The sequence below is a fragment of the Gymnoscopelus microlampas genome, assembly GCF_963454915.1.
Source record: "Gymnoscopelus microlampas genome assembly, chromosome: 22".
Classification (NCBI taxonomy): domain Eukaryota; kingdom Metazoa; phylum Chordata; class Actinopteri; order Myctophiformes; family Myctophidae; genus Gymnoscopelus; species Gymnoscopelus microlampas.
In genome coordinates, this window is record NC_139959.1 from 19177967 (window position 1) to 19198245 (window position 20279).

A 20279-nucleotide genomic window follows, 5' to 3' on the forward strand; every position below is an offset into this window, starting at 1 on the left:
TTCTGGCTAAATTCATCCTCTGGTTCAGGTGCCACTGGTTCAGCCTGTGACTCTTCACCTACTAGGATGATAGGCCATGCCTCGTTGCCATCAGCAGACATTACTTCACGGGGAACCTCCTCTGCCTTGATTTCCTCTTTACTTTCACATAGGAGCATATACTTGTTGCGACGCATGTTGAACATCCTGCCTACTATACGCATTTTTCCAAGGCCTTTCACTGTCTGCAGGATGTCTTCAACTTTAGTGGCTGGTACATTTTCTGGGATGAGGACCATGAGCGCATTAGCCTCTTCTAACCCTTCACCACGGCACCAGCCTTTAAGGTCTGTCACTAGGTCAGCCCTATTTTCCATTTTCTACAATAGGGTTTTTTTTTTTTCTCTGTTAAACTTTGGACTTTTTTGCTTTTGTGTCTACTTAACTGGTATTAGTTAGTTGGAAACCCAAACCATCTCAGCGGTGCCTCCATTTTATGTAGCCCCTTTTACCCCTTATGACTTATGGGCAGGGCCCCTAAGTTCTTTTAACTCAAAAGTACCTAGCTTTTTTAAACTCTTAATATAAGCTTGAGTTCCCTTATTAACTAATTACCATTAAATCACCAGTTTATAACCTTTTCAAATGTACACCTTATCATATAATCCTTAATTAAGCAAGTGAACAAACAACCAGATGTCTTTTGTAATTTTACTTAAAAATGAATTAAAATAAAATGAAATGAAAGTTATCAATTAGGTTTTTTAGCAATACAGAAACAACACTTTCAGGAAAATGCAATGTTCACAATATACAATTCCCCAATACAATAACCTTTGTGAATACAAACTTATTGAAAAACCTTAAACCATAAACCTCCTATCTAAGCCGGCATATGGAAACAAAACAAACACAATGAGTACTCAAACCCCCCGTTGCAGGCCTGATACCATAATGTCCAAAAAATGTCTTCACTCCTGTGAGCAAAAAGGGCAGACTTACAGGTCAGGTGAATGGTGGTGGTGTGAGAGCTCTGTGTGTGAATGATGCACTGGTGGTCCACACGTGCAGGTGACTTTGTAGGTGGGCAGGTGGACTTTGGGTGGGCAGAGTCAATCTGATGAGAGGGGCAAATCCCACGTTGCCAGAGGAAGGTTGAGCGTTGCCTGGTAGCTCAACCCGCTATCTGGGATGTCTTGCTTCAGGCGACGTCCTCTTCAGGAAGGTTTAGTAGCTGTACCTTGGCTGAGTTAGCTAACAGGCTACCTCCTCCCACTATGATGAATACACTGTCCAGCTAGCTTAGCCAACTAACATCCAAACAGCATACTCATAGTCACAGTGAAGCTGGTAAATGTCAAAATAACTCCTTGTCGAATTCACTGTACATTAACCAGTCCAACACTTGCAACTCTACTGTACAGATTGCTTTGTCACCAATCTGGTAAATACTTTACACAAAAACGTGTGTTACATTCTCTTCATCAAACATTTCTCCTTCCTTCACTCTGTCTCTCTCCTAGACTCCACTCTCCCTCTTGATTACTCCTTCCCCACACCTGTGTTCACCTCCACACACACGCTGATTACACATGCCTTGCACCTGTGTCCAATCTCACACTCACACTCACTCACTCACACACACACACACTCTTCCCTTCCTTCAATTAAGTAGAATAAAACCCTTTACAGTAACAGGTAAAATAAAACATTACAGATAAATAAAAGGTGAGTATACATTTCTTTTTCTCAAAACAGTAAACATGAAATCAAAACTTATATATACCCAACCGGGTTACACTGTCTATATCCAAAAATGTCTATCTGATGGAATTAGCTCCTCTGCAACCAAATAAAGAATTCAGTAACATCTACTGTGCGAAGCAAGCAGTCCTACTCTTTGCTTACATCATCATGGCAGCGTATGTCATGTTGTTTAGAAGGGCATACATTAAGGACACACGTTAAGGACACACGTAACCTATACTGCTGAGGAGGATAGCACACTCTGAGGTCACCACCAACATACAGCATACAACATAACAGCAGTGTTGCATTGCTGAATTGGAACGTGGTTGCACTCTATTTTAATGACGTCACGTGCACGTCGCTGAACACCTACACTACAGGTCATACAATGGACAATTGATACGCATCTAGGGCCTAGCTCATTCTTCATTCCTCCCATTCCTATCACATTGCAATGCATAAGAATTGTTTTGCGCAACATGGTCGCCTCGGAAAACAAGGAAGTGTTGATCAAATACAATACATTTTCGGTTATTGCATTGTCTGTTTCTTGCTTCAAATGTTTTCAAAAACATTCTTGACCACTCATGTTTGAGATGATTCATGTTTGTTTATGTCTGTCATGACTCATGTTGGATACAGCACACGATCAATGTGCTCAATGTGCAAAATTATTAGACAGCAGTCTGTTATTGAGCTCATCAGTCAGTAATAACACACAGCTGAATTCAGTGATTATTGACCAAAATCGAGAATAAATAAATATATACCTTTTAGTGTCTACATTTTCCTAATTAAACCCAAAATTTAAACTAATTTAAAATCCCAACCTATAACCTGGACCTCGCGCGTGCCACGTGCGTAAGAGAGTGTGTGTGTGTGTGTCTTTAAGAATTCAACTGTAATTCGAGCCCCACAGGATGGAGATAGCGAGCGAGCCAGCGAGCGAGAGAGAGAGAGAGAGAGAGAGAGAGAGAGAGAGAGAGAGAGAGAGAGAGAGAGAGAGAGAGAGAGAGAGAGAGAGAGAGAGAGAGAGAGAGAGAGAGAGAGAGGCAGAGAGAGAGAGAGAGAGAGAGGCAGAGAGAGAGAGAGAGAGAGAGAGAGAGAGAGAGAGAGAGAGAGAGAGAGAGTCAGTGAGAGCGAGCGAGAGAGAGAGAGAGAGAGAGAGAGAGAGAGAGAGAGAGAGAGAGAGAGAGAGAGAGAGAGAGAGAGTCAGTGAGAGCGAGCGAGCGAGCGAGCGAGAGAGAGAGAGAGAGAGAGAGAGAGAGAGAGAGAGCGAGAGAGTGTGAGAGTTGCCCGACAATAACCTCCACCATCATCAGTTTAGTAATCCAGCGTCAAGCAGTGCGTTTCACACCGGTGTAATAATGTAATAATAATGCACGTTTTGCGTCGGGATGATAACGTTAGTCCTGATGTCATAGTGATCGTAGTAAACAAATAGCAGGTCTGTTAGTGTTATTATGGTGCAGCGGGGGGCTGCTGTGTGTTGATCAAAATGACTCAACATGGCTTTGGATTTCTCTTTCCATCGCTTTTCAACAGAATCGAGCCTTCCGACCAGAACCGACAGCAGAGTGTGACACACATCAGACCCTCTTAATGACATTTATACGGTAAGTCCGCCTTTCGCCTTCCTTATGACGACCACCAGGCCTGTGGGGTATTTTCTTCCCCCTCAGCTCACAACATTCACAGCATTCGCAGCTGGCAGCCAATGCGGCGTGAGCTGGCCTTGCATGTTTCCTCTGGTCCATCTTTATAATAATGGTAATAATAATAATAATAATTATTATTACATTATTATTATTATTATTATTATTATTATTATTATTATTATTATTTTATTATTATGTTTTTGATTTTATATAATTATAATAATGATAATTATAATTATAATAATAATTATAATAATAATAATAATTATTATTATTATTTTTATTATTATTACCCTTATTATTATTATTATTATTATTATTATTATTGTTGTTGTTAATTATATAATAATAATAATTATAATGATGATGATGATGGTAGTGGTGATGATGGTGGTTGTTGTTAATTCTATAATAATAATAATACTTATTATTATTATTATAACTAAAATAATAACTAAATAATAATACATAAATACATAAATAATAACAATTATTATTATTATTTTATCCTCATCATCATTATGGTTATTATTAGGCTATTAATATCATTTGGGGTAAGCCATTCTGCAAGTCTGCAAAATGTGGTCAAGTCAGTTATTTTAATGATCTGTTATTCACTGGTGGGGACTGGGAAAAAAAGGAAAAGCTGGCTGTCTTACACAAGAAGCACATGTTAACCTTAACTGCCAAAACATCAAAATATGATACCATAATAAACACAAGTATGTCTATGTAGACCAATAGATGAACAGAAACACTGCCTGTGTTTTGTGGCTGTTTAAATCCATACTATGCTTAATGTAGTCCATCATTATTGTAACCTTATAGAATCACTCAATAAAAGTTTTCCATTAACCTACATTAGAGGCAAGAATCAGACAGAGGCTTGTAAGAGATATTACAGGACAAGTTATGACAATGAGATGTGTTCCTTCTGTACCTCCTGTCCTCGGTCCTTTATGTTTGACTTGACCTCAGTGGCCATGCATTTGCCCTTGGCAACAGGCCCGCATAGAACATACTGAACACATGCACATGTCGGGGCGTAAACAAAGCATTATGTTTCAAGAATGGCTGACCCCCCGTCTTCTGAGCATGGTTGAAGGCTTGCACGCAGAGATCTTGTCCCATGTCTTATTCATTCCCATCTTGAAGTGGACTTCTTTAACAAAAGTGCTCTCTCTCTCTCTCTTACTGCCCTTCAGCTAATCCTACATATTATAAACACATAAAACAACTCATGTCTACTTACGCACTATAGACAAGACAAAGCATATACTGTAGCTCTGTGGTCTCTTTATGATTGGCTTTTTTTATATTGACATTTCAGTGACATGCACACTCTCTTTTCTCAAGCATTGCTGTGGAGCAAAGTAGGGCCAATTTTAAAGTCACATCTTACCGAAAGCCAGGGATCGTCAACAGTGGCACGCCGTGCATGTGTGAATGCTTCTTTTTGACTTCTCAAAAAGTCGCTGGCCGAAAAGGCTACTTTGTAATTGCAACTTTTTATTGCCGGGATATGCTAATGAAATGTTTAATGTTACTTGGCCTTGCACTAAAGTCCCATTAAATCAGCCCTTATGCTAATAGCACACACACACACGCACGCACGCACGCACGCACGCACGCACGCACGCACACACACACACACACACACACACACACACACACACACACACACACACACACACACACACACACACACACACACACACACACACACACACATACACACAGACACACACACAGGCTGCAATGGTCAAGACTTTCCCTCTGGCTGCAATATACTGCTATTGACATTACAGGCTGCAAGCAGGAATGCAAGCTGCTAATTTTAGAACTTTAGTGGCTGTTTTTAGGGGCTGTTTTATCCAAATAGTTAGGCCTGACAGCTAGCTCTGAGGCCAAACGCTGGTTTTAACATCTTTGTACAATAATTTCATGGCAACACAGCTGTGATCTACATTTCTGCTTAATATTTTTGTCCGGTAGCAGATTTCACAACACGGCAGGTACTCTTTATTTAGCTAGATACTATATTTCATGTTGGCCCCAAATAGCACTTAGATCTGTTTCCACAAGTTGCTGCTGATGTACTTAACTTGGCGTAGAGTAGCCTACTATCCTACACACTACATCCAAGTAATCACCATTTATAAATATGTCCTGCATGATAGGATTTTCTCTTTATATGGAATAGAGGCAGACACATTGAAACAGAGTGATAATGCTCAGTTGATTATAGCTGCACAATGCTGGCAAGGTCCAGCTAATTCAAGCTTCAAAACTACAAAGCTAACATGACAGGCTCTATATGTTAATAAATCACATTAATTGAATTAGGTCAGTTATTGTCTATGCCAGGCCGAAAGGCATGGCGAGAGAGTATGTTTTTCCCCCTGTCCGTCCGTCTGTCCGTGTGTCCGTGTGTCCGTGTGACCGTGTGTCCTGTCCCTGTGTTACCAGCTAATCTCCGGCTCCGTTGGCCCGGTCGCTGCGAAACTGTGTACACCCACTCCCTGGATGCCAATTCAGAACCTCTGCCCCACATTTTTCACATGGGCCTGTCATAGCGCCACCAGGAGGCCGATTTGTGCAAAACCCATTTCTTCCTGTTACACCTACAGCTTTTAACCAAACGTCATGCAAATCGGTACACAGTATCTCTATAGTCATGTGATCAACCCGGATCTGTCCGATTTCCCATATTCCATCCTCATTGGCTAAGGTTGGCTTCCAAAGTTTGCAGGATTGGTCCGTTTTGAACAAACTGCCTCAAATCATGAAAGCCGCTTGCCATTTCCATAAAATTGCACACGCACATTCCCACTAGGCCGAGGAAGAAATGCCACTTGAAAATTCTCAAATCAGCCTCATGGTGGCGCTATAACAGGCCAATTTGCATTTTTAACTATAACTGCACCGATCTGCGTGAAACTTTGCACGCACACTCCCTAGAGAACAAGGACATACAACTGCACTGCATTTTTCACATCTGCTTTTTACAGCACCACCAGGAGGCCGACTTATGTAAAATACATTTTTGGAGATTATTCCTTCAGATTCTGTCCAAAAAACACGCAAATTGGTACACTGTATCTCCATAGTCATGTGATTCTGATGGATCTGTCCGATATTTCATATTCCATCCTATTTGGCTTACAGTGGCTTCCAAAGTTTGCAGGATTGGTCAGTTTTGAACAAAATGCCTCAAAACATGAACAAAGTGTGCAATTTCCTTGAAATTTTGCATGCAGATTCCCACTAGGCCAAGGAAGAAATGCCCCCCTTCTCACATTCACATTGGCCTGTTATAGTGCCACCAGCAGGTCTAATTTAGCAAAACACATTTTTGGAACAAAATGCCTCAAATCATGAATGCAGTGTCCGATTGAAAGGCCTAAGAAGAGACCTGTGTTTTTCGCATTGCATAGTGAGCGGGGACATGGACAGCATTGGTGTGGTGTACTGCAGTGCCATCACTTACAGGGCCATGTGTTTTGTCATGTTGCCTGTTTCTAAAATGTGCCTGAATGGACAGAATGTGGGTGCTGGCTATCATTTCTTATGTGCCATGTGTCCAATAGGTCAATAGGTCATAGGTTCCCAAACTTTTCAGGCCGCGATCCCCCAAAATAATCATATTTGAACTGAGGACCCCCTGCCCTGACAAGCACTTGGAATTGAAGGCTTAGTTTGACTCCGTTCCACAGATAAATATTGTGAAAATAGCCAAACTACAAGCTCACAATGCCTCGCACCGCGAGGCGTTGTGAGCTTGTAGATTTGCTATTTTCACAATATTTGCCTCTTTCTTATGTAATATTGTTATAAAATTATTATCATAAAAGTTATTATCATAAATGTGGGGTTTTATGTGATTTTATGCTGTGAAATATGCGGGAAGGTGCAAAATATGTTCACATATGCCCATAGTTGCAAAATATGCAGAGCATTTTGAAATATGCGAAATATGCGAAACGTTTCAAAATACGCGGGAAGTTTGTGCGAAAAAATGCGATTATGGACCCTTTTTGAAAAAAAAATACCCCCGCATAATCTGCACCATTTGTCTGATTATAGCCCAATCTACAAGCACACTACCTATTTTGATGAGATTCGTTGTGAGATCTGCTGTTTTCAGTATTTTCGAAAATGTTTGAAAAATAAAATCGTCACAGTATCGATCTTGAGGTATTTGGTCAAGTATATCGTGATATTTGATGTTGTGTCCATATCGCCCAGCCCTAATGAGCAGTCTCCTGGTCATAGGCCATAACCCGTCCAACACACACACACACACACACGCACGCACACACGCACACACACACGCGCACACGCACACGCACACGCACACACACACACACACACACACACACACACACACACACACACACACACACACACACACACACACACACACACACAGGCTGCTAAACAACTTTGGTAAACTGCATATTTATTTTGCTTGTCGTGCAGAGAAAGCCTCTTGTAGTCCACTATGCTATGTAGATTTGTTTCCATTTCCTCTTCACAAGTCAGCAGCAGCTTGAATCTACTTTTTTAACCCTTTCAATCCGGGAACGCATCTGTGTCATTTTAGATGTCTTTGGCTATTCAAAAATAGCAGATATACAATCTGATGTAGATCTGCTACTTTTGAAAAATCTTGAAAATGTGTCCAAATCTATCTATTTTTGAATAGCCAAAGTATTAAATAATGGTTATTACGTAGCTGAAATCTAAAATGACACAGATGCGTTCCCGGATTGAATGGGTTAAGAATGTTTTGGAAGGTATAAAGTAGGTGTTTATGTGGACCTTGTGCAGTTCTGCTGTGAGCATTAAGACCAGCCCCCGGGCCCCCGCCTGTCTCTGCTTGTCATTGAAAAGGTGCGACTTTTCCCACGCGAATCAGTAAAGAGGAATCCGCCACTTCCAGGCAGTGAGGGTTAAGGGTGACTTGCAACTGTGTCTCTCAAAGACTACAAGTGGCATTACACTGGTGGTGTGTAGTAGGGCTTGGCGATACGACTTCAACTGGTAATCACAATTGTTTCAAGCCTTTTTCTCGATTGCGATTAATTATCGATTATTAAACAAAATGCACATATAGCGAAAATAGCAGATCTATGCAATGCAACGCGTTGTTGTGAACTTGTAGATCGGCAATGTCTGTCCATTCTTGTTGAAGAGATCTGTTGCAGAGGGAAAAAAGGAGCAGACCAAGTACTGTATAAGAGCCCTTGAGGACCACTGTCAACTATGTATAAAGGGTTAAGTTATCCCAACTTAAAACCCCTCATTATTACCTCTGGACCTGCAGTAAGATGCATAGATCAGGCCATTGTTGGAGATGTAATGCCTCAGAGGGGAGCTATTATTATTATGCTCTGGGAATGCCAAGTGGTTCAAACATATTGGCCAGTGCCAGTGGTCATAAAAAGACAGGAGAAATAGTCAGTTACCATAGACCCTGATCCAACAGTATGCAATATACGTAGGTACACTGTCTCAAAGTTATGAAAAGCTAATTCATACAAATCCACAGAGCTTACATAAATACAGAGGGGAGTCGGGGTCTCTAATGTCAATATTTGTTTGACAAATAATCTTTTTCAAAGTATTTGAACTAGTCTGCTCATAATCAATATTCTTGAATTATTATACTTAAACTCCGGTCTGTGTGTGTGTGTGTGTGTGTGTGTGTGTGTGTGTGTGTGTGTGTGTGTGTGTGTGTGTGTGTGTGTGTGTGTGTGTGTGTGTGTGTGTCTGCAGACTGTGCAGAGCTAATCTCGCAAACCGCTGGACTGGTCAGTGCCACATTTCTTGTGCATATTGTCAGTAGGTATAGGCAGTATGTTTTATATTTTTTGAAAGGTTCAACTTAGATTTTATAATGGCAGTCACTGAGGGTTATGGAGAGTTTAGTTTACACATTGCTAAAATATTAAGATCTAGAAAATGTGATTCAATCTCAGGTACTGTCATCTAGACTACTTAAAGCGTATAGTGCAAAACGTTGCTGTAGGCAAGGGAGGATTGGATGGAACTGATTCAGGATTGTTAGGCTGCTAATCTAGTATGACCTTTACAGTACCCTCGATCAACAAACATCTCCTCCCTGTTGCCTGTTAGAACTGTGATCACCAGAATTCTGTTTGGAACAAAATCATGGACATGCCACTCCGTAAAGGATGTGGCAGAGTCCTGGTGCTGCGGTTAGAATGCAATTATTACATGTAAAATATATAAATAAATACATATCCGGTACATTTCCGGTGCCTGCGTGATTTTGGCGCGATTGTTGGGTCCAGACACTTGTAACAAAAACATTAATTTTGAGAAGTTGTCAAAAAACACATTTTATGTTGAATGGTTATTGTGATAAAAAAGCAAGTCTTTTGCACACCTACAAAGGCGACAGGTGCGTGGGAGAAGACCAAACGAGGACCCAAACATAATGAAAGAAAAAAACTCCCACACACTCATCAAATGCAAGCCAAAAATGTATGGGAATTTAATGGGAATAACAACCCTCATCAGGTTATTTTAAGATAACCCGACGATGGCCTAACAGACCAAAATGTTATTCCCACCTGAACGATATATATATTTTTACAAATCAAAATTATACGTTTAATTGATAAGGTTACACAATATGACTCTTCATAATGACTCTCCATAATTTGTATTATTTATTTATTTTTGATGATTGTTTTGTTTCTGTTTTAAAGGTGTAGTGAAATGAAAAATATGTTTTTCACACTTTTAGAGCATATCCGTGGTCATCATATGGGCATACCTAACAATAGATGCCAAAAAAAATGAAAAAAAAACATTTTTGTGTATTTTTACATCTAAAGTCCCTAAAAAGCCAATCTTAATTACTTCCTGTAAACGAAAACTTGCTGCGTGATGACATAACGCAGCCTTCATGAAAATAAATTAATCTTGATTACATGCACCTGTTTGATTCCCATAGCTGCACGTTCTTCAAACACAGCTGATTTTAATTACAGAGATACTCCGTTTTGAATCTCATTGAAGATGAGTGTATTACTCATTTTAAACTTCAACTGCACACTAAAATATGTATCTGAAAACATTATAGGTTAGAAATAAGCCAGGTAGTAGCAAACGTGCTTCACTGGCCGTCTCTCTCACTTGTAAACAAACACTAGCCGTGTTGCACACGGCTGAAGTGATTGAGATCCAACGTCCCATAGCCTGAAGGGATGGGACCTTCTGATTGGTTTAGAGTCGTTGAGCCGACGTTTCAGGCTGAACCTTCAAAATAAAATTACCGAAAATGTCACTTCAGTGCGTCTTTAAGGTTCTTTGAAATACGTGGGGTTAACCACAGTAGCACCTAACACTCTGTGCCGTCAAAACATACCAGAAATAGCTGCTGTACCACGTTTTGGCTGCCTGGTGGTTATTTACTCACACTGTGCATACTACATGTCCCCCACCATCTCTGGTTAAGGTTAGTTAGAGATCTCCCTCCTTAGTTAAACATTGACCAGGGCCCTGTTCCACGAAAGGTGAATTAAATAAGCCTGGCCTTAAGTCAAATCCAGGCTTGACAAAGTCGGATCCGTATAGCCTGGTTTATTCCGTTCCACGAACGCCAAGCCAGGCTGAAAAGGAGCGACTTTGTCGAGCTAGGCCTTGTCGAGCCAGGCTGTGTCGAGCCAGGATAATGAAGCCAGGCTTTTGTAGTTTGGGAGATATTTAACTTTAAGCGCCCAATGCATTGTCAATGCGGCAATGGACATTTAAAGGGAAACGAGTACAGGCTACTAATCCTACATACTTACTGCTAGTAACCCCATTCATACTTTAAAATGTTCATCTTACTGTGGACATGTTTGCCTGAAAAGGAATGTTTGAAATGTTTAATAGTTTTAGAATTGTACTCCTTTAAAAGTTCAGAGATTTATAATGGAGGTCGATGGACGAATTTGGGACCTCAAAAAAACACTTTCACCTAGAAACTCCATTCACAGTTCAAAAAATCCACCTTACTGTGGACATGCATGCTTGAGATTTTTTCTTTGAAATCATTTGCAGTTTGGGAGATATTTAACTTTAAGCGCCCAATGCATTGTCAATGCGGCAATGGACATTTAAAGGGAATCGAGTACAGGGCCCTGTTCCACGAAAGGTGAATTAAATAAGCCTGGCCTTAAGTCAAATCCAGTCTTGACAAAGTCGGGTCCGTATAGCCTGGTTTATTCCGTTCCACGAACGCCAAGACAGGCTGAAAAGGAGCGACTTTGTCAAGCTAGGCCTTGTCAAGCCAGGCTGTGTCGAGCCAGGATAATTAAGCCAGGCTTCCCGTATTTCTATAAAATACCATGAAAGTCGATAGCAGAATCCTTGAACTTGACCAATCATGGAGTCCAAAACCAGAGCGGGGGGGGGCACGCAATAACCCCACATTTGCAAGACCACTTTGGTAGAGGTTTGGGTTGTGTAATTACCTTGCCATCATGATGTAACTCCAAAGGTGGACAAGAAATAAAAAATAATTTCTCCATTGACTAGAAACTGATAATTTAAAATATGCTCCTCATTGACTTACATTCAGTGAAGAGGCTCTTTTAAACCTGTAACTAATAATTTATACAGTATGTATATATATATATATATATATATATATATATATATATATATATATATATATATATATATATATATATATATATATGTGTGTGTGTGTGTGTGTGTGTGTGTCAGACATTTTTTATAATATTTAAAAATAATCTGTAATATATTATCAAACATCTAACAACAATATGAACTACTAGAGTTTCGGGGGGCTACGCCCCCCTCAACCCCAGCCACGCACGGGGCCCAGCGTGGCCGTGTGTATATTGGGGGACCCAAATCGGCGGAGTGAAACTGTGGAAAAGTTTTTTTGAAAAAGGAAAAAATTTGAAGAAAGAGTATTTGTTATGTTTCAGGGGGTCCACAGGGGGTCCGCGGACCCCCTGATGGTCCACTGACCCCCTGTGGAGTGTTGGGACGCGCGGGGACACCCCTGGAACATTGCGGACCATTTGGTTTTTTTTTTTTTTTTATGAAGGTGGTTGCTTGTTTCTGGCGCAGGCTGTGCAAAGCTGGCAACCCAGCGCATGCTGCCGCACGTTTAAGTGGCGTAGCGTCATGAGGGTCAGTGGGGCCGTGGCTCGGTCAGTGAAGACCCTGTAGTGCGGATGATATGTGGCATAGAGGGGCAGATTGTAAATCCACAGAGGAAACATCCGTGGGCTACCATTGGTTCAGCGATGTGTGCGGTCGCCCTGCGGCCCCTCCTCCTCCACCAATGTGCAGTATTGAGAGCCCTGACGTCACAACAATTGGAGCGATGGGCACTGCACTGTGGTTGGTTAGGGTACACCTAGGGCCCAGGTAGAACCCAGTTAAAGCCTGCATGGGCAAACCCAGTTAGGACCCGCCTTGGTCCCACATAAACATGGCTAGTTGGGGCCCACGTAAGGGCCAGGTAGAAGCTACTTATAGCCTGCATGGGCATCGCAGTTGGGACTGAAGTGGATGCCGCTGACATTGCTGACATGGGGTCCATATGGTTTAGGCCACCTTGAAAGCATATGGGAACTACGCTGGCATGCTGGCTGTAATGCAAACGCTGCATCATACCTGCAGTGTGTAGTTTGATGTTGTGTGTGTAGCAGATATACCTGCAGTGTGTAGATCAATGTCCATAGGAAAGTCAATGGCCAGCAGTGTTTTTTTTCCCCAGCAGAGTTTCTAGTGTCTCTGTGTCTCTCTGGAAGAGGTTGCACATGAACTCTGCAGCCGCACTGAGGCGCTCCAACACAAACACTCTGACATTAAGCTGCTTCACACAACAAACATCAGCACCACGCTGCTGTTTGTCCAAAAGACACAATATCTCCTCTCCCACCGACGTCATGTGTTCATTTATCGACAGCCGTACAGACTCCTTTTGACACATTTGACGTCGTTTATCCAGCTCTCACTGACTCTCCACATCGGGCTGTTATTTTGCTGCGATCAAGTCAACGATGTGAGAGATTAGCTATCACAGACGGACGGACAGGGGGTGAAACATAGTCTTGCGCCATGCCTTTCGGCCTGGCGGAGACAATAAAAAACCGAAAGTAAAGGAAATGGCCATTTCTGCAACAGAAGTACTCAATAAACTATGCTATGAAAACATGGGCCACATTGGCAAAGAATGTAAGAAAGAGGCAATCATGTAGAAAATAGCCGATCTCCAAGCTTACAAAGCCTCTCAACGTGAGGCGTTTCGAGCTTGTAGATCGGCTATTTTCACAATATTTACTTGTGGAACGGAGTCAAACAGAATGGGGGGGTCCCAGATCAAGTACGTGTATTTGGGGGGGGGGGGGGGGGGGGGGGGCGGCGTGAAAGGGTTGATAAACACTGCTGTAATCGGAGCGAAATTATCTGAAATTACTACATGACCATAATGCAGCGTAACATGCGTTGCACGGGGCGGTCCTGCCATTACGTTAGTTACTGTAGTTGCTGTGGAGCTACATAGTTCTCCAGAAGACACACACAAACATACACGATCTACAATGGACGAACTGAGCAGCAATATAGACATTCACCACACGAACGTGCATTGTTGACAAAGTGATTGCACAGCCGCTGCAGGCATGACAACCAGGTTAGCGTTAGCGACATGGCAGCTATCACAGCGCCCTGTCCGTCGTGCTGCAACTGCCTGTGATGGCTACAGCAGTAACAGCAAGCTGTCTGCGATGCCATTGTCTGGAGACTGCTCTTAGCGTGACACGACCAATGAGAGTGAGCGCTGTAGTTGTTGCTAAGATACGGTGGCGTCTCTGGCCCATAGCTTGTAGATCTCTCACACATGATTGGCGTAGGCTGCGTTGCCAGGTCTGACTTTGTGTCTAAGCAATGCTCGGCTTATTTTTGCGCGCCTTTGGGCTCGTTTGCATTGTGCGCACGGCAGCGCTTGTTTAGCGTACGTCAGCGCGACGTGGCAACGGACGTGGCAACGTGAAAGGTGATTGGCTGGTGAAAAGAAACACCCGACGTTACACCAGAAATGGTGCCTGGAGAAAATGGTGACCAAAAAAAAAGTTTGGAAAAAAAGGAAAAAACCCCCGCAGCGGCTGCCTGCTGTTGTGGTGATGAGGTCGTGCGCACGGTAAACGGTACGAAGCTGCCTCCCCTTCCGTTTTGTCCGACATTTGGTGAGTAGAATTAATTATGTTGCGCGGTGGAAAAGGTGTAGTGAACAGTGAGATGTCCCCTACGCGAGGCGTAAATTCAGCGCGGCCGCCGTGGCGAGTCAGTTGGCGACATGTGGTCTGGCGGTGCGTTGTTTATTCGATAACAGAGCTGTGGGGTGTGGACACCGAGGGTGCGGAAGTCGGTCGCCATTTATATAGTTAGATAGTGTTAACAGAGTGACAATGACATATCACATGAGTCATTGTGAAACAATTATGATTGGTCACACACTATTTCAGTAATATAATTGATTTGATTATATCTTATTGTATTTATTTAATTTTTAGTTGAATGCAAGGTCATTAAAATGAGTCCATATTCAAAGACATGTGTTGAATTAACTGTGGAAAAACTTGAAGAACAAGGCACTGGATTAAGTAAGCTTGGCTGTTAGCCTGCTCCTGACCAGGCTAATTTCACAGCTAAATTGCCATGGTAACTAAGGTAGGCTTGCTTCAATTATCTTTCGTGGAATCGGATAAGGCTAAACTTAGCCAGGGTGAACTGGCTAAACTAATCTTCAAGATAATTCAGCTTACATGGAACCGATTCAGCCCTAATCCTGGATAAATTAAGCCAGGATAGGTGTTAAAGCCAGGCTTTAGCTCTAATTCACCTTTCGTGGAATAGGCCCCTGACCACTCCTGGCAGGTGTGGGCTTTTTGCCATCATGCCATCTATCACAGCTCAAAACAGTTTGTTTTGCGTGGGGTTGTAGTGGAATACAATACAATACAATGAATAAAGACACTTGCTCAACTATACTTATGTTCCCTCGAGCCTGAGGTAAGTAGTTACTTTCAGATAGTGGTCACAAGTACGTTCTGGAATTAAAATTCCCATCCTCTTACACAAGAACAAGGCAGGCAGCAACAAGAACAAGGCAGCCTTTCCCCCTTACAATGACATAAGAAACAGTCTTGAACACATCACATTTTGTGTGTTAGTTGTGTATGTTTTTATTGAATGTATTATATTTTGAACAACAGATCCTGTATAACCTTACCCATTCCCTTCCTTCCTGCCTTCATTCTCACAGTGGGTTTGGGTGGCCATGGATCCCTTCAGCCAGCTGATCCTTGCCATCTCGGTGACCAGTTTCTTCACCTTCCAGTTACTCTTCCACAGAGTCAGCCCCTGGGTGTCCGGGCGCATCAGCCGGGGATTCCTCAGCATCAGCGACAAGCAGAAAGTGGAATGGAACTCAAGGTAACGAGACCGTAGACCCGGTGGTGAAGTCACCTGGTGTAGTGTTGGGATGGTGTCTTTTAGACCAATGTCAGAACTGTTTTTGTTACTGCTGTGTGTGTGTGTGTGTGTGTGTGTGTGTGTGTGTGTGTGTGTGTGTGTGTGTGTGTGTGTGTGTGTGTGTGTGTGTGCGCGCGTGTGCGTGCGTGTGCGTGTGTGTGTGTGTTATACTGCTTTCCTATTAACAGGCATATTATTAAAATGTACTTTGCACTATGGACAGGGTGGGTCAGTCAATAATTCTTATTGTTTCATAGTCATTAAAAAAACACAAGATGCAAAAAGAAACATACTTATACTTATAAGCTGAGCATTTTGGTTTATTGTGTTCTATTTCGATTTAAACTCCTTAGTGAATGTGTGGGAATTGAAATATAACAACCAGTGTGCACCCGTGGTTGCGCTACCAGTCGAAATTTACAGAAGGGGGGGTATGGAGGAAATATATGTGCCCTAATTTAAAATGCCATGGCCCTCCCTCTGAATGGGAAAAAAAATCAATGACCCTCCCCAAGTGATAAAAAAAAACGAATGACCCTCCCCTAAAAATATCAATGACATTTACCTCAGTAAAATGATGTCTATTATACCCTAATCTTATTCCTAACCTTAACTTCGAGTAAATAAATTGACCGCAAGAAGTAACGTTGCATCGCGGAAAAATACTGCCTTGAGTGGGATTTGATCCCGCGGTCTACGGAGTGCACGGATACAGAGTCCGATGATTTACACAGAAGCTACCTGTACTGGTGGAAGGAGCGAGTTTTCAGAGATACTGAAATTTGGAGACAGCACCTGTCTCCAAATGTGACCAAGTATGTTTCGTTTTTTCTACAGAAGCATGGCATCTGTTTTCAAAGAATTTAAACCTGCCGGGCGCACGCACTCACATGTCCATTGTCCATTCAACAAGAGCAGACACAGAGAAGCGCACACAATCAGTGATCCGTCTTAATTTGAGACAGATACAGTAGGTATTTGTGGACGAAAAATAATTATACTGTTCATATCCTCTCGCTCTTTATCTAATATAGCCTTAGATAAAAACTCTCGCAGATGTATTTTATCGATTTTAACATGTGTTATCTCTACGAGAATCTACCTACCACCCCCCAGATTGCTGTGAAATGTCAGCTCCAAAGACCGTACTTCTCCAAACATGTACAAAAATAAGGTGCTTACCCGCTTGCCCCAAATGTTAACTCGGTGTAAGGCGTGTTTGTGTAATGTATTAGTCCATATCTTTCAATAAATAAGTGTGTTGATCCCGTCTGTGGCCAATTCTGTCGGAGGTTCCCAATGGGCGGTGGTGACGGGGCGCATCTGGTGAAATCCGGAATTACACTCAATGTAAACAGGAAGTAAACGAGGGAGGAAAATGGCGTTCGGCCACAGACGGGAACAAAACACTTCTTTATTGGAAAATATGGACTAATACATTACACAAACACAACGGACACCGATTTAACATTTGGGGCAAGCGGGTAAGCATCTTATATTTAGCATTTGTACATGTTTGGAGAAGTACGGGCTTTGGAGCTGACATTTCAGGGCAATCTGGGGGGGGGGGTGGGGTGGTAGCAACCCGGTCTCCCCCCAAACACGTACAAATAGCACGGATTCACCAAAATAAATCCGTGCATAGATTACTAGAAACTCCGAAACTCCGTGCATAGGAGACCCATTATCCCCTCCATTCACTTCAATGCGAGGCGGAGACAGTCACGTGACTCTCTACGCTCTCCCCACCACGTATAAATAATACGGATTTCAATTCCGTAAATACACAACTAGAAAGGTCCGGTACTACCCCCCCCCCCCCCCCAACCTCTCTACACTCTCCCCACCACGTATAAATAACACGGATTTCAATTCCGTAAATACACAACTAGAAAGGCCCCCAACCGCATTGCCCCGACCGCTGGCATAGCGGTCCGGGCACCTAGGCTCCAAAGCAGCCTGACAGCGTTTGTGAACGGCGCTCTCTCACAAATGCAAAATCTCCAAACATGTACAAATGCAAAATATAAGGTGCTTAACCGCTTGCCCCAAATGTTATCTAGGTGTCCGAAGAATTTGTGCAATGTATAAATCCATATTTTTCAATCAAGAAGTGTTTTAATCCGGTCTGTGGCCGATTCTGAGACGGGGCGCATCCGGTGAACGCCGAAATTACACTCAATGTAAACAGAAAGTAAACGATGGGGGGAAATGGCGTTCGGCCACAGACGGGATCACTTCTTTATTGAAAAACGTGGACTAATATATTGCACAAATACTTCGGACACCTAGTTAATATTTGGGGCAAGCTTATATTTTGCATTTGTGAGAGAGCACCGTTCACAAACGCTGACAGGCTGCTTTGGAGCTTAGGTGCCCGGACCGCTACGCCAGCGGTCCGGGCATGTGAGGGTTTATAGTTGTGTATTTACGGAATTGAATCCGTGTTATTTATACGTGGTGGGGAGAGCGTAGAGAGTCACGTGACTGTCTCCGCCTCGCATTGAAGTGAATGGAGGGCATAATGGGTCTCCTATGCACGGAGTTTCGGAGTTTCTAGTAATCTATGCACGGATTTATTTTGGTGAATCCGTGCTATTTGTACGTGTGGGAGGCAGGTTGGGTGGTAGATAGGACTCTCGTAGAGTTAAAGGATTTCAACACCGATAAAATACATCTGCGAGAGTCTTTATCTAAGGCTACTTAAATACTTCATATTTAGAACATTGCTGTAGCCAGTCTTGCTTTTAATGCACTGTAGACAGTAGTGGTAGCAGAATGGATAGTGTTCTCAACTTACATGTGGGAAACCAATTGAATCCTGGTCAGACTGAAGAAAGTTGAATATTTGGTAACCAGTAGTTTAAAACTTTTGTCACGCTGCCCTTTTAATTATCAACTACAGTGACTACACTGTTGCCTACATAAAACAAATTAGGCTATCAATTATGGCCTGATGCTTCTGGTTTTACTTGTGGAGCTAGGCATCTATACACAACTGTCCATATAGATCCAAATTAATCACATGCACAGAATTACTTCAAATGATTATGAATATCCAGTTATAGTATTTATAATGCATCTCTCCAATATGCCTAACGCCTGTTGAAGTTTTGCTTAATTGTTCAACCACCATAGTTAAGACGCTGAATAGATTTGACTGGGTCGTTCACACTCGCAGTGCGTTGATGGCTTGTTAACGACGTCAATGATTCTAAATAGACCACGGTGTTACTTGATTTGAATTCTTTGTATCATTTGAAATAGAGAGGGGTCATTGACCACTGTTTTGCTGTACTGAAAGGTATATAAAAACAGACTATTTCATCAATTCAAAATTGCATGACCCTCCCTTGGATTCAAAGTAAAATTGGCTGACCCTCCCTTGGACCAAAATTAGAAAGGCATGACCCTCCCCTATTTTCCTCCATACCCCCCCTTCTGTAAATTTCGACTGGTCCCTAATTATTAACTACAGTGACTACACTGTTGCCTACATCATGGGTTTTTTAACTGGTGGTCCGTGGAGGTATTGCATGTGGTCCCTGACCATGCATTTAGTAATGTAGGAAAGTGAAGATTTGTATTATATTTTATTTTATCGATGGTGGATACTGTTAATGTGCATGACAACAGAAAGGAACTTCAACTCAAGGATGACTTTAAGGGAGGTTTTAGTACATCAAGGTAAATACAGGCTTTTATTTGAGCCTGTATTTAGTTACAGGCTCAAATAAAGCCTGTCTCAGGTTGCATTGATGCGTTAAGATGCATCAATGTTGTCAGTTACTTGGAAGTCGGATGTCAAGAACTTCCACAGAAATGAGAGTTAGAATTTCAAGGGAAACTGTACCGGTTTACCTGGTTGAGTCATCATTAGTAGGAAATGTGCCCATATCAATCACATGTGCTTGCTTGTACTTTTGCAATTCGAAAATGGCCCCTGTCTAAGTCTTAACCCCCCCCCCACTCCCCCGCTCCCTGATTTTTTCTTCTCTTGTACATCGTTTTCACTCTTCATACCAGTAACCTGTAAGCTGATTGTATGACGTTCTGTATAGTAGTGTGTATAATATATCTGTCTGTCTCTTATATATCATCATGATTTGTGTGCATGTGGATCTCATTTTAAACACGCTTAGTGCTTTATGAGTCTTCCAGTTTAGTAGACCTTGTATTATGAATATCCAGTTATAAATTGGTCATTGTAACCAGTGGCGGAACAACTGAAAGCCGGGCCGGGAGGCAGAGCACAGTGATCAGGCCCCCCCCCCCCCCGTGCCACGCGCGCGTGCGTGGGTGCACATCCCGCGCGCGAAGCGCGCGGAAAATTTTGCGGGTTTGGGTCGGGTCGGGTCA

The 20279-nt window shown here is 42.4% G+C and overlaps 1 protein-coding gene across 2 annotated transcripts in view; it reads left to right on the forward strand.

The window, feature by feature from the left end:
- Window positions 1-2972: 2972 nt before the first annotated feature.
- Window positions 2973-20279, forward strand: part of tlcd4a (TLC domain containing 4a) — a 171742-nt gene continuing 154435 nt past the window's right edge. For both annotated transcript variants that reach the window (XR_014600153.1, XM_084049027.1), the window contains exons 1-2: window positions 2973-3344; window positions 15712-15881. Coding sequence is in view for 1 of the 2 variants with exons in the window: in XM_084049027.1 (XP_083905153.1) it covers window positions 15727-15881 (155 nt within the window). In the remaining variant the exon portion in view is untranslated. The remainder of the gene's footprint in view (window positions 3345-15711; window positions 15882-20279) is intronic.